A 16,078-nucleotide genomic window follows, 5' to 3' on the forward strand; every position below is an offset into this window, starting at 1 on the left:
TACTGGAGCAAGCACAGTACCCTGGGGGACTGAGCTCTTCACGGTTGTTGGTTCGGATTTTATTTTGTTGACTATTATACATTTAGTTATATTAGTCAGAAAATTGTAGATCCATCTTCCTATTTTTCTGGTAATTCCTTTTGCACGCATTTTGTGTGCAATAACACCATGGTCACATTTGTCGATGCCTTTTGCGAAATCTGTGTAAATTACACAAGCGTCTGCGTCTGTTAGGTGTTCGAGTGTTGGCCTACCTCGATGACTGGCTGGTTTGGGCTCCCAGCCAGTCTGCTGGCCAGGGATCTGGTTCTTTCTCTGCTCGCCGGGGTTCCGGTTCTTGGTGAACTGGAAGAAGTCCCATCTGGTTCCCTTCCAGGTTCGGATCTGGCTGGGCCTTGTGTGCGACTCTCGGACCGCTTCCTTGTCTCTTCCTCCGGAGTCTCTTCTGCGGCTGCGGTCCCGCATGTGCCTGTTTCTGGGGGGGGGGGGGGGGGCTCCCGGGTCACTCGGCGGTTGCTCGAGGGTCTGTGCGGGAGCCTGAACTTCGCGATGTTGGTCTACCCGCTGGGTCGGGTTTGGCTTCGTTGGCTGTTCTGGTTCCTTCGGGGACGTCCCTTCCGCCTCTCTTATGATCACTGGGTTCAGACCCCGGGGGTTTTGCGTCTGTTACTGCGTTGCCGGCTTCCTCTTTGGGTTTTTTGGGGTGTGGTGCCTTGGTGCCTACCAGAGCCCTCGCTCGATGTGTTCATGGATGCGTCATCTCTCGGCTGGGGCTTTGTGACCAGTGCTCACTAGGCCGGCCAGGGACGGTGGGGTCCTTCCATCCATCGAGCCCACAGCACTGTAATTACCTAAGTGTAGTTACAGGATGAGAGCTACGCTCGTGGTGTCCTGTCTCCCCAGTGGGAGTTCGCAGTGGTGTGGTTGGCTCTTTGGAGGATTCGAGTCGCCTGCGGGTCGACGATCTGGCTCCCTGCGGACTGCTCCCTGGTGGTTCATTGTCTGAACCGGGGGGGGGGGGGGGTCCTTGGCTCTTCCGGTGACTTGTCTGCTGAGTTCTCGGGGTTTGGCTCTCTTGGCAGTTCACGTGCGGGGAGTGTCCAACGTATTGGCCGACACCCTGTCACATTTTGTTCCTCTCTCCACGGAATGAACGGACGACGCCGACTCCTTCCGTTGGCTTTTCTAGACGTTCGGACGCCCCGAGGTGGACCTCTTCGTGTCGGCGTGGTCGGGGTGCCTTCCCCTGTATGTGGCGCCCTTTCCCGACTGCGAGGCAGTTGGGGTCAACGCCTTTTGGCAGAACTGGTCGAGGTGGGGGTTCCTGTACCTCTTTCCCCCGGTTCAGCTGTTGCTCCAGGTCCTGACTCGCTTGGAGACTTACCAAGGGAGAGTTGTTCTCTTGGCCCCTTGGTGGCCATCCCAACCGTGGTTTCATGCGCTGCTTGCTTGGTGTCCAAACCCAGAGGTTTTTCCGCGGCTTGGCCTCTTCTAGCAGACCGGACCGGTACGTCACGTGGATGGTTCGATCTTCTCGAGTCGTCGCATATAGGATTTTTGACTCAAGTTTATCATCATCTCTATCGTGATCAGGTGGCTTCCTTATTAATGTCCCATCTGCGGGGTTCATCTCGGCGGCAGTATGAAGTTTCCTGGTGGTCCTTCCGGTTCTTACATCTTCGTCGTTGTACTTCGCTTTCTGTTAGGGTGGTGTTGTCCTCTCTCTCTTGGTTGTTCCAGGACAGTCTCCTTATGCCCAACACTGTCGCCTCGTATCGTGCGGCGCTGGCGGAGCCACTTCGGCTTGCTTTCGATATTGATGTCACGTCTGCGCCGTTTCGCAAGCTGTCTCAGACGTTGTTTCACCTCCAGCCTGCTCATGCGTCGCCTGAGCCATCCTGGTCATTGGATAGTGCTCTCTTTTCTTTCTTCAACTCGATTTGTTGTGGCCCCTTCGGTTCCGGATTGTTTTTCGAAAGCTCTTTTCCTGTTGGCATTGGCCTCTGGGAGTCGGATAGATGAGCTTCATGCTCTCCTCTGGCACAGAGGTTTGTGCTCCTTCGGTCCAGGTGATCGGTTTGTTCGTCTGCAGCCTTCTTCTTTTCTGGCAAAGAATGAGACTGCTGCTTTCCGGAGGGGTCTCTGGGTTGTTGATGCTTGGTTGGTTAGGCAGGGTGTGCTTCATGTTTTGTGTCCGGTTGCTGCTCTGCTGTTATTTGCGCGCCACGACTTCTGTGTCCTTGGACGCACGGACTTATTTCTGTGAGGTCTTGGTTTATTTGCTCCCAATTAATTCGTTTATTAATGAAATTGAATTTGCTGAATTCTCCTACCCTGGGGCTCGGGACTGGTTGTGATCTAACATGCTCTCTTCTGGTTGGTTCAACTAATTTGCTAGTTTAAGGCAAATCTGTCACATATCCATAGCAAGTCATTTGCATTTGCCTGTTTATTTAGACTACTTCTTGGTATTCTTTCTGATATAACTGTATTAGCTAGGCTGAGCGGATTGAACACTGGACGCGTGATCCTGTGGTCCCGGGTTTGATCCCGGGCGCCGGCGAGAAACAATGAACAGTTTCTTTCACCCTGATGCCCCTGTTACCTAGCAGTAAATAGGTACTTGGGAGATAGTCAGCTGTCACGGGCTGCTTCCTAGAAGTGGAGGCCTGGCCGAGAACCGGGCCGCGGGAACACTAAGCCCCGAAATCATCTCGATTTAACCGCAAAATCTCAAGATAGGTACTTTCATTTCAGGTGCCGTAGGTTGAAGTCCCCAAGCAGGATGAAGTTTGTGGCTGGATTTGTGAGGTTTTCTAAGCAGTGTTCTATTTTCATTAGTTGCTCTTTAAACTGCTGATGATTTGCCACCAGTGACATGTATACAAGGACAATAACTACATTTAGGATCTCTAATTTGATTATCAGCACTTCAACCATATTGTTTGTGGTGTTTAGCAGCTCAGTGCAGATGAATGTGTCTTTGATGTACATTTTGATCCCACCCTATAGTCTGTTTCCTGTCACATCTGAAAAGATTGTACTCCGAGATACATATTTCACCATTATGGTAGTCTTTTGCGTGGGTTTCCGTTAGGGTTGCAAACACTGCATTTGCTTATGTAGGAGGCCATCTATAAAAGGAACTTTGTTAGATTTGTGTGTTTTTATACCCTGGATGTTGGCAAATATAAATGATGTTATAGTGTTTGTGGAAGTGCTGGATGCATTACTTGGTGGTAATATCTGAGGCTCTGGTAGGGAGGCCACTGTGTTTGCGTCCTCTCTAGCATTTGACTGAGATGGTGGTAGGGTCTGGACATTTTTAGCCATTCTTCTCCTCTTTCCCTTGCTAAAAAATTATCCTGGTCGATTTGTGGCTGATTTCATAGTGGCGGTCTCGGTTTTATTCGCCTGGTAACTCTTGTATGAAAAGCTGGACATTCCATATTGAAGCATTCTTTCCTGTCTAAAGAGTTCTTGCAAATTACTGGGTGAAAGAATTTACAGCTTTTGGTACATTTACCCGTACTAAGGAGGTTTCTGCACTTTCTTGGTTGATTGTACTTACATGTTAAATTTGTTTATCCTGATATCCCATCTTTACAGGTGCCCCATTTGTAATACAGGTTTTGGGTCCTTGTTTTGTTTGTTTCCCTTTGCCAGAGACCGCGCTTTGCTCTGGCACCCCTGACACTGCGCTCTGCTCCAGCGCCCCTGACACTGCGCTCTGCTCCAGTGCCCCCGACACCGCGCTCTGCTCCAGTGCCCCCGACACCACGCTCTGCTCCAGCGCCCCCAACACCGCGCTCTTGCACCAACTTCACTTTCCGTTTGCCTGTTCCACTGCCATATAAAGACACAGTCACACACCCATTATTCCCACATTATCTAGAATCTGTACATACCTAGTTTTGCAATAAATTTCTTGACCTGAAGTGCGTCATACTTCATACTGAAGGCCCTTGAACAAAAAACAGTACACTGCAGGTTTCTTTTGAAAGTCTTTTTTAAGGAACACATCTTTGAAGAAGCGCGTGTGTGTGTGTAATGTATTGTATATTATTATTTTCACTTTCAGTATTGTAGCTTAACTAGTGCTATTCTGTTGTGCATAATGCTAGAATTAATATTGCAGGTACTGATGGAGAAGAGAATCCGGCCTTGGATAAACAAGAAGATCATTGAATATATCGGAGAGCCGGAGCCAACCTTGGTAGATTTCATTTGTTCTAAGGTCCTTGTTGGCTCTGAACCTCAGTCTCTACTAAATGACGTTCAAATGGTAAGCCACTCAATTCATTAACACTTTTCACTATTCAGTGAATGGGGTTTGCATGGGAGTCTGTTGATGCCTTTATTGTGTCTTCTTGAAAGGTTTAGTATCCTTTCTTTCCTCTTGATCAGTCTACATCAGTAGACTGATGGCAGAAAAGCTATTCTATTATTTTCCAGGTCCACTTTGTTATTTTTGTGATCTCATGCTTTTGATGTGTCTTCTGATATTGCATTTAACTATTTTTATACTTCATTCCTTAGTTCTCATATACACCATGTCCTTTGAAACAAATGTTTTACTGATACCGTAATTGTTATTGCAACCCATCCTCTTACAAATTGTTGCTTTTCGCTCGTATGCGTACTCAGGCTAAAAAAAAAAAGTGTTGAATGTAATGAAATGCCATTTTCTGGGTGAGACCCGAAGACTCCCCGGAGCTGTACCAGATTGATGTGTATATATGTACCTTGGCAACAGTCAATCAATGGAGTTCTTAGCTTACCGGGGACCACGAGCCAGAACCTGGCCTCCCCAGAGAGGCACGAGGAGCAATGGCCTATAGATGCCTCCCATGTAGTTGGAAGCAGTCTGTCTGCCATCTACCAGGTCTAGGACCCAGAAAGGTAGGAATCTCAAAACAAACTACAGCTGGTTAAAAATGGCAAACCAAAAGCTGAATGAGCAGGCAGAAAACTCTTATCAGAAAACAAACAAGCAAGCATAATGTCATCACAGCCACCGTGCTGCTGTCTGCACAGCTCCCCCCCTCCCTGGGAGGGGGAATGGGGAGCCCCATATTTCCCACCCCAGCTACCCAATCCCAGTTCAGAGGCTGAATATATTTAAAAAAAAAAAAAAAATGGGAAGGAAGGATGCTGGGGAGCCTCCAAATCTCGTCAGAAAATGGCGTTTCATTACATTCAACACTGGTTTTCTTTGGCGAGTCCCTTCGGCTCCCCGGAGCTACCTAACGAAAAATAAAGGTAAAAGAAGGACTCGCCCAAGAGGTGGCCGCCACTAGCTCCTCAACACGAAGGCGAGACAACTGGCTGCAACCTGTGACTCAAGGCTACACATGCTCTAGAAGGGCCAGGAACATTAACGAGGTAACCATGAGGCATCTGGAAAAGCAACCAACCTAGTGCATTGCAGCACCCTGAACCTCACATGCAATGCTAAAGCTGCCTGCACCTGAATATCAATAGCAGTGGACTGGGTGAACTGGAGTACAAGCAAAGAGCACCACTTGCAGGACTCCGGGTCAAAGGTGTCATTGACCCAACTGGCAGCATGGCAGAGGCAAAAACAGTGAGTGTCACCCTGAGACAAGGGGACAGAGCAACCTTCAAACTCGCATGAAGCGAAATGGGACTCAGAAGATGCATCCATTGGACCAGTGAGCCCCAATGGGGAAGTGGTCCTACAGCCACATCAGGCAATCCCCCAAGCAAAAGAAAAGAAAAGAAAATAAACACCCCCACTAAAGCACGTCTCCAGGAGGAACAGAACCGGCTGTTATGCATATTATAAGGTAGCTGCACAGTACCTTGCGCCCGTGCATTATCTTCTACCCAAGGCCAAACAGTGGTAGGAAAAACCCCAGCTGACCCCAAGGGCAGTCAATCACCAAGCAGTAAAAGAACCCTGTGGAGGCAGTCCTTGAACAGTTTGTTGAAGGTAACCCCCAAACTGCAAGTTCAGTACTTACAGGGAAACTGCACAGGGGCACCTAGGGAAGGTGACTCTAGGCGCATGCAGCCCCATTACTTTTGGAATTTCACCTGGCTCGCACACCACCACAAGGCACAACACTGCTCAAGGATTGGAGCCAGAGTCGATGGACTGCCAGCCGGCACAACAGCCTCAGAAATGGGGTTTGGTAGCCAGCGTGGGAAGTCTGCTGGCTTGCTTTCCCCTTTATTTTCCCGGGGAGAGGGGGAGCTGCGCAGACAGCAGCACGGCAGTACAACTTTGCTTGTTTTCTGATTGGGAAGTTCTGCTTGCTTGTTTGGCTTTTGGTTTGCAATTTTTAATTGTAAACCCATGTCTACATAACTACACCAGCTGTAGTTTGTTTTGTGATCTCTTCCTTTCTGGGTGCCTGACCTGTTAGGTGTAAGACAGACTGCTTCTAACTACATGAGGGTGTCTATAGGCCATTGCTCCTCGTGCCTCTGAAGGGGTCAGGTTCTGGCACGTGGTCCCCAGTAGGCCAACAACTCCATCAATTGACTGTTGCCACGGTCTAATATATACACACACATCAGTCCAGTATAGCTCCGGGTAGCCGAAGGAACTCTCCACAGAAAGGACGTACAGTAAATGAAAATGGAATCTGCTCACAAAGTGGCGTGCTGTCCTGTTTTCTGTAGTGGGTCCTCTTGCTTAGACTGTTAGGTTAGGAGAAGAAACTTTCAATTAACGGTTTTATAATGTTTTGAAAACTTAAAAGAACTTCCTGCCCTCCTATCCTACAAGAGATAGGAGGGCATCGATAGGATAAGCTTTATCATCTCAAGATAACCTCAAGAGAACAGGAAGCTCTGGAGACTGATTTCTGAACTGAACTCCTATCCTTCCAGGGGCCGGGAGACTGATTTCAGAACCTTCCTCAAACACACTCAAACTTTATTTGCATAATCTACATGGTAAATTCTCCAATTTTTAATAATGGTTCAGTATCATAACATGAACAGGGAAAAAAATTATTTAAAAAAATTAAAAATTTTACCATTTCAAATTCAGCTGACGAATTTAATATTTCGTCTATTTTTATTTTATTCGTTATGGACTCAGAATGGCATATAATGTTCATTTTCCTCAATTTAGACATAGCCTTCCCGGTTTGGTGCCTTCTTTTGATAATTACTTACTTCCTCAATTTAGAATTGAGTTTGAGAGTATTGAAAGTATAGGTACTGTAAAAAAATTGTTTATCAAAATAGTCACTTTGTCCTTCAAAATATGCGCAAAATTTAGATGCAAAAAATGTATAACTCCCAAAGATATAGGTTTATGAATAAACACAATTGAAAAAACCTTAGAACTAAGAACTTTGCACATAATATGTAAAAATGGTGAGAATTATGCTCAGAAACTGAATTTAACAGCTTGTCTCAAAGTTGAAAATCCTGTTCACGGAGAAAAATGAAGGTAAACTTCTCGGCAATAAATATAGTAGTTCGATGAACAAATCCACAAGGGCCGCGATGAAGGTTCAAACCTACGTCCGAGAGGATCCCAGTTGCTACCTGAATTGACTGAGCTATGACATGGTTAAAAGAATTGCAACCGAGAAATCATCCTGACATATGATTTCCCGGTTGCAATTCTTTTAACCATGTCGTAGCTCTGTTGATTTAGGCAGCCTCTGGGATCCTCTCGGACATAGGTTCAAACCCTCGTCACGACTTGTGGATTTGTTCATTTGATGCATCACACTATTGTGATTTCTGTGTGTTGTAGTAGTTTGAATTTGTCATACCTTGTAAGTTTTAATAAATATTGTTTGGCATTCGTATTTGAATATGTGAAAGTTGTAGGTCAAAATATGTGTTGGAAATAAAGTCAAGAAAAATAATAAAAAAAAGTACACCTGTACTGTATAGAGATAAGGATAATGGGCTAATAAGGATAATAAGTATACTTTAAACAAGTGATAAGGCCCGCATCTGGTCCCCATTCTTCAACTCAACCTAAAGTGACGGAGTGTTTGAAATCTAAGTTTTTTGTCAAAAAAAAAAGGTCAATTTCTGCCACCTGCAACTTGTTGTCCAATTTCGTTCACCCTTCACTTACGTAGTGACAGGTATGCATTACCCAAGATGTAGAAGCTACACCAAAATCCAATTATAAACAAAGGAAAAAAAAATTTGGGTGGGTGGACAGCACTTTGGATTCGTAGTCCTCAGGTTCCGGGTTCCAACCCCGGTGGAGGTGGTGACAAATGGGCAAAATGCTTCTTTCACTCTAATGGTCCTGTTACCTAGCAGTAAATAGGTACCTGGGAGTTAGACAGCTGCTATGGGCTGCTTCCTGGGGAAGGGGGGGGGTGTAACAAAAAGGAGGCCTGGTTGAGGACCAGGCCATGGGGACGCTAAGCCCCGAAATCATCTCAAGATAACCACCACCACCTTCCCAACAAATTGTTGGGAAGGTGAATCTAACTGATATTGGCATTGGACAATGTATTTATATGATAAAAAACACAGCATAATAACATACTCATTATTATTTGTTGTTATGCACAGGTATTATTCAGTAATGCCAGAAAGGCACTAGCTGCATATCCAATTTGTGGACCCTCCTTAGTACTAATCTTCTTTGTGTGTATTGGACAGGTGCTTGCATCCCTTTATCATTGCATTATCCTTCAGTTCCAGATAACAGGAGCTGTTCACATTATAATCAGAGCTTTTTTTTATTATTATAAATATTCACATAAAATCCATTTCTTAACATATTGGGATGAAATTTTCATGATGCTGTTGCCAAATAATTTGAGATTTGTATAATATTTATAAGTAATTTTCATTAAATTCGAATATTTTTGGGTCTCCCAGCTATTTAGAATCAACTTGCTGTTTCTGAAAAAAATTCCAAAGTATATTTTCATTTTCAAATTACGGCCTTTCATTTGACCTTTCATCGAGCGAAAAGCGACGTAATTTGTAAGAGGACAGGTTGGTTATTGAGAGAATCCACATTTTCAGTGTTCTTAACTCGATTGGAGAGGCTTGTATCAAATCATTTTGCAGCAAATGAAGTTCCATTGTATTGAAGTCTGTTATATTTGCCATTTATCACCAAATTGTTTTGAGCATTTTACTGTAAATTCTAGAACATATCCTTTTGCATCTTCACACATACATAAGTAACATTAAACAATGCAGTTTGAATATACAAATAATCTAATTTTGTTATTGTTGCACATAGAGCTGCATAGATCAAGTCTTAAATTTAAACCTTTGACATGCTGAATGTTGACAGTTTTTCATCGTGCCCAAGTATTCCTACAGCCCAGCCCCTATACCTTGTTCTCATAGCTTTGTAGCAGGTACATGAAAACCACATCAAGCTCAAAATGAAGACCAAAAATCTAATTTTTTTTCTAAACAGTCCAAATGATTAGTCACAATGCAAAACTTTGTGTTTTATTTCTGGAGAATTGGAGATATGCTCCTATTTTTTTTTTTTTTTAGAATAAGACACAAGGGTAATCTGTAATTGTAATATGCATTTTTAGCATATTTTGATATATTTTTCATATGTTTATTACAAAGTTTGTCCCCCAAACAGTGGATTGGAGCTTTTGTGATATTTACTGGTGGAATCCAAGTCAACAAACCAGTGAAAGTATTTAATTGCATTTGGCTTGCTGGAGAAACCGGTTCCATTCAAGCAAGAGTGTACTGTGTTCATATTTTCTTTAAAATACTTGTACAGAAGAAAGATTAAAATATGATTATACTTTTTCAGGTGCTTGACGATGAAGCAGAAGTTTTTGTAGTGAAGATGTGGCGGTTACTAATATACGAGATAGAAGCTAAGAAATTGGGTGCGGTCAAGTCATAATATAACGTGGCTGGCTATTGTTATGAAGAAAAGGCCCACGTAAATATCATTCTGGGTTCTGATAATAGTGAGAATTATTTTTTGTCATTCAGGGTACTCTGTTCTTATAATGTAAATATTTGTTATATAGTTATGAAATCTTTCAAGACCATGTTTGCTTCTGTTGAAAGTTTCTTGGTAAGAGAAGCACAAAACTGTTGACTAAAGTTATCAAGGTATAATCAATATGGAGTAAAATTTGGTGAAGTTACGACCATGAAGTGAGACATTAAGCTCCTGCAAAGCTCCTCTTTTGATAAGATATTTAAAACTGGAATTCGGCTTCCAATTTACCTTAAGACTTCAATATAATTTGAATGTTGATTTAGGATTTTTTCAACATTATTTATTTATGGGAGAGATTTTCTGTGGCTTTAAAAGTATATACTTTAATACTTCAATGGTTTTTGTTAATGATGAGTTGACTTGCTAGATGCACTAGCAAAGATTGGTATTATATCACAGTGATCTAATACTCGTGTACAGTGTATTCAAACTTTCACATTCAGATCTTTACCCATTCCATTTTGGGTGGTAAAATGTAGCAGTGTTAAGGCAGATGGAAAAAATACTAGCACATGCTGCTCAACATCAAGACAAGAAAGACATTGAGACTTGTGTAAGTATGCATTCCTACATCATGTGTGAGTGGGAACCTCAAATTATTTTATCTTGGATTAGAGGAAATCTTGCATTTTTGCACAGGGCTATTGGGAACCTAAAAGGCCTACATATATATGTGGAAACTAGTAAAATGCTTACAGCATTGTCTAGTGGGAACATAAATTTATTATTTTGTGAAGGAAAATAAAATACAGCTTTCTAGACTATAATTTGTATTGGTTAGTCCTGATCTTGTACACACACACACGCACACGCACGCACACAGGCAGGCAGGCATGCTCGCTTGCTCGCTTGCTCGCTCGCTCGCTTTCTCGTATGCGAACACACACGTAAACAAGTGCATATACACCCACATGTTAGCACACCAGAACTTTGGGGATTGAACTGTGAGTGTATATGAGGGAACTGAGTCAAGGAGACTTAAGAACCAAAAATTCTCAAGGGAACTGATAATGAGATGTTTTTACAGGAATATGGATGGAAATGAGACCCAGTTGAGCCACATGGATGCTAGAAGGAACTCTTTTTTTTTATTTTTAACATATGAATAGAAGAAATGTATTGGACGCGAGAAAATAATCTAATTCAATAAGTTGTTTCAAAACAATAGTTACTGAACATTGCAAGTACACACACCACCACACGTATTCATAAGCTCACTCAAACACAGAACACACGCACACACAGAACACGCACACAAAACAGGACCTATAAAATGTAACCATGTTAAGGGTTTTGATTATTCCCAAGAGATAGGGCATGTGCCAACAGTACCTGTTTTCCACTATTGTATTTATTCCTATTTTTTTTAACCCTAAGTTAGAGAATATTTTCTAATTAAATATTTTTTATTATAACTTGCTATGATCCATTTATTTTTTCTTAATATTTCATGATTCTCTGACGTCTGGCTAATTACTCAAAATATGTTTGAGTTGAATAGTATGTGTGTCAACATGCTAAACAGCTCATCAGGTGGTTGTAATTACATGTGATGTCAGCTATGTAAACAGATCATCAAGGTGCAAAACTTAAAAAAAAAATCAGGTCTGCATGTTTAATGTGTGAGAGTGGATCACCCCTGTGATTGTAAATAAATCCAGATTTTCACATTAGTTTTTTGTTAACCTTAATTTTGGAAAAGTTGGAATGGTTCACGTCCATATGGCTGTCTTTTGTTACAGTTTTTCATAAATTCTTGAAAATGATGAATAACCAAGAAAGTTGTGCATTAAATATTTACCAGATTGGACAATGCACTGTGTATCTAAAGCTGCTAAATATGAAAATGCTCAACAGGACTGAGTAAGACAGCAGTTGAAAGGGTACAGGAAATAACGTGAGAACTTTGGCATTGATGGACACTTGGAAAAAAATAGTCACTGACCTAGGTGGGCCTCAATAAGCCTAATGAACTTCCTATCCTCTACAACGAGGAAAGCAGATCACACTACATGTTTTTTGGAGGCATTAGGTAATATGGTTTCATGTTTTATTCTTAATTGTTATGGTGAATGTTAAAATATTGATCAAGAGGTTGCAAATGCAAGAATGGGAAGTTTTTTGTTAAACCAACAGATAACAGCCAAACTAGGAACAAAAATATGAGTACTTAACAAGCGAGAAGTTTTTTTTTTTAACATTAAGTGTGAATGCAAAAAAATTGCATGGAACATCCAATGGGAGACTGTTTGAAGTACCAGGGCCTAGATTCACGAAGCTCCATGTATTTCTTCGTAAGTATGTTAAGTAGTTCACTTAGGTCTCTCTAGATGTCACTATACTTTGTTTGGCCAATCAGAGAGAAGGTAACATTTTTCATCTTACAGCTGTAGCCAATCATGATGCTGGCATATTGGAGCTTATCCGTGACCACTTGCTACTTATTTAAGTAGAATTTTCTTATAAAATGAGTACATTTCGAAGTAAAACATTTCAACTTGTACAGTCAGCACCGACATTGCAGTATACAAATGTTATATTTTTTGTTTACCTACGTAATTCTAAGAGATAGTGTATAGCTTTCCTTGTCGCTCCCAAGATTTGAGAAGTGATGGTATTTATTTATGTATATATTTACCTAATTTTACCCAAGGGCCACTTAACTATCTAGTGGCCTTGACGAGGACAAAAAACTGGGGGCTTGTTAACAAGTCCTGCCAATTGTCCTAATGATGTTTCCTAGCTGGATTTTGGCATTTACGGCTTCAGCGGGTAGGCGGTACCATGGGTTTATTTATTTATTTATTTATTTATGTATTTATGTATTTATTTATACACAAGAAGGTACATTGGGTTTGTGAGGATACATAGCATGGTATTTACATTCTTGTAAAGCCACTAGTATGCGCAGCGTTTCGGGCAGGTCCTTAATCTAACAGTTAATTTTAAGTAGGTAAATTCTAGCAGAATTTATAAAATAACAGGTACATAGCAAGAAAAAATGAGATGAGAGAGATTAGTAGGTATATTAAAGGACATCGGTAGCTTTGATTGGTTGCACTGAACAGCTTGATTGGTAATTTAACAAAGATTAATAGGCACAATACAGCATATTGATAGCACATATAAGAAGACAGCAATGATCACAATGGTAAAGTTGTTTGGATTAGGTACATAAAGATTGGGAGATTAGGTAGCCCTAGATACAGTGCAATTTTAAAGCACAAGGTAGGAAACATGAAGATGAAATTGGATACAGTACTTTTTAGTTTTGTTTTTGAATGACGCAAAAGTTGGACAGCTTTTCAATTCATTAGGGAGTGAGTTCCATAGACTAGGTCCCTTTATTTGCATAGAGTGTTTACACCGATTAAGTTTGACTCTGGGAATATCAAAGAGAGATTTATTTCTGGTGTGGTGATAATGGGTCCTATTACATCTGTCCAGGGAGAGTTTCGGAGCAGGGTTTGCATTTAAGAACGGCATTGTAAATGTAATTGACACAAGATATGTGGAGTGAGTTTATGTTCAGCATGTTTAAGGATTTAAACAAGGGGGCTGAGTGTTGTCTGAAAGCAGAGTTTGTTATTACTGTATTCTGATGGCAGATTTTTGCCGAGTGGTGATGGACTTGAGGTGGTTTGCAGTGGTTGAACCCTATGCACAGATACCATAATTAAGATAGGGATACATTAGTGCATAATATAGTGAGATGAGAGCAGAGTTAGGTACATAATATCTGTTTTTAAAGAGTATACCAACTGTTTTAAAGTCTTTCTTGTGTGTTGCATGTGGGTGGCTGAAGTTGAGTCTCTCTTTCTAGGAATAGGCCAAGAAATTTTCCATCATCTTTATTACTAATAACATTGTCTATGTGAAACTGAATTGCATTTGTTGATTTGCTTCCAAATAAGATGTAGTAGGTCTTTTCTATGTTTAATGTTTGTTGGTTGGCATCCATAAGTGGACTTTTTTTTTAAATTCATTATTCACAACATTATTTAGTATGTGTGGGTTGGGTTTTTATAGCCCCTCTGGGTAAAAAAAGTTCTGTTTTCAGTCCTACTTAAGAGGACATATTCTCCAACACTATATCTGTGATTGCCATGTTATCAGTGACTTCAGACCAAATGGCATGAGGTACTTTGAGCTCTGTAATTGCTTCATACACTCAGGAATATTGGAAGGTATTCTTGTGCTGTACCCAAATTTTGCTAGTGGGGGCTAATAGATCAGTCTTACATTTCTTATTCTCTCCTGATTCCATGTATGACTGGCTGTCCTGTGTGGTGTGGATGTTGGATGAGCTTGTAGCTAGTTTATGATCTACGCTGTAATGTTTCGTATAGAATAGGGTAGCAGCACATTTCTGTGTACACCTAAGCTTGTTTCTGTGTACACCTAAGAAATCGGTAATAATAAAGGTTTATTATTATTCGGTAATATAGGTTTTAAATTATAGCTTGTATTATTATTATTACTAGTATTATCCTTATTAAGTTATAAATGTTAACCATGGATCATTAAGATCTCATATTGATATGTTAGTACTGTAGTTCATGGTCATAATTATAGGTTTAAGTATTCAATGAGAGAATTGAAATTGAAATAAGTTTATTGAGGTAAAATACACACAAACGGATGAGGTAGCTCAAGCTATTCTCACCCCGTTCAGTACATCCTGTTAATACATACATACACACATCACAAGCAATAAACGTATTACTGAACATTCTGAGAGATAAACATATACATTTCCTCCTTTACACAAGTTGTATGGTATCAGACGTACATACAAATACTTTTATGACCTAGGTATACTGTATAGACAGTTTGCAAGAGACATGCAAATAATTCAACAAAAGATTAGTCTTGGTGCAAAATTCTTATATCTCAAGAATATCATCAACCTTTCCGTTGTGACACATCCAGGCTATTTGTTCAGGAACAGTCCTTATCTCAGTGTTTCTATATACATTAATTAACGGACAATCAAGAACATAATGGGCCAGGGTGTGAGACCTTAACATACCACATAGTTTACACTTCGTGTCATTATCATGAACATCTATCCCATATTCCCAGTAATATTTGTACCCAAGCTTGAGCCGCGTGTGGACAGTCACTCCAAGCATTTCTCCTTTTATCATAAGTGAAATGGGTGTTTTGACTCGCATACATGTAGTGTTGCATGGTTTGACTTCCCTCATACATTATACTTCTCTCCACTTCTGCCTGTGCCTGAATATTTCTGATTTTGCTTCTTATTTGTCTCATTGTGAATTCACATTCAATGTCAACTTGTGATTTTGATGTGGCACGTTTGGCCAAGTCATCCGCCACCTCGTTGAGCACTATTCCAACATGAGATGGAATCCACATGAATTTCACACTACTGTATGACCTTTCAGCTGTATCTCAGTTATCCTTTTCTTACAATCCTCAACTATGGACATGAAGACTGGGTTTCGACTGTTTAAGGACTCAAGTGCTCCTAGGCTATCGACAAATACAAAAACATTTTTGTCGTCATGACGCACTTCCTCCAAACACGCTAGAATGGCCTGCAGTTCAGCTTGTGTGGATGATATATAATTACTAAGTCGGAGTTAAATTATCCTGTCCATAGTCCCAAACTCAGTATATTCCCTTATTAGGACACCACACCCTGCCCTGCCATCCTCCGCCACCGACCCGTCACAATATACATGACTTTACCAGTCTCCGTGGTGTAGTGGTTAGGTTATCTTGAGATGATTTCGGGGCTTTAGTGTCCTCCACCCCCAGGAAGCAGCCCGTAACAGCTGACTAACTCCCAGGTACCTATTTACTGCTAGGTAACAGGGGCATTCAGGGAGAAAGAAACTTTGCCCATTTGTTTCTGCCTCGTGCAGGAATCGAACCCGCGCCACAGAATTACGAGTCCTGCGCACTATCCACCAGGCTACGAGGCCCCCTTGTAAGGCCCCTGGTAAGACACTCGCCTGGGGTTCCGCGAGCGCTTAGTCATGGGTTCGTATCTTGGCCGGGGAGGATTTACTAGGCGCAAATCCTTAACTGTAGCCTCTGTTTAACTCAACAGTAAAATGGGTACTTGGTTGTAAAAACGATTCTTCGCGG

General features: G+C 41.5%; 1 protein-coding gene across 9 annotated transcripts in view; it reads left to right on the plus strand.

Moving 5' to 3' along the window:
* The window catches only part of LOC123769484 (RNA-binding protein 25), a 72,838-nt gene extending 61,212 nt beyond the window's left edge, over positions 1-11,626 (plus strand). For all 9 annotated transcript variants that reach the window (XM_045760617.2, XM_045760616.2, XM_069308786.1 and 6 more), the window contains 2 exons: positions 4,139-4,285; positions 9,758-11,626. In XM_045760617.2, the coding sequence (XP_045616573.1) occupies positions 4,139-4,285; positions 9,758-9,853 (243 nt within the window). In that variant the 3' untranslated portion in view covers positions 9,854-11,626. The remainder of the gene's footprint in view (positions 1-4,138; positions 4,286-9,757) is intronic.
* The last annotated feature ends 4,452 nt before the right edge of the window (positions 11,627-16,078 follow it).

This window comes from Procambarus clarkii, chromosome 63, assembly GCF_040958095.1.
Source record: "Procambarus clarkii isolate CNS0578487 chromosome 63, FALCON_Pclarkii_2.0, whole genome shotgun sequence".
NCBI lineage: Eukaryota > Metazoa > Arthropoda > Malacostraca > Decapoda > Cambaridae > Procambarus > Procambarus clarkii.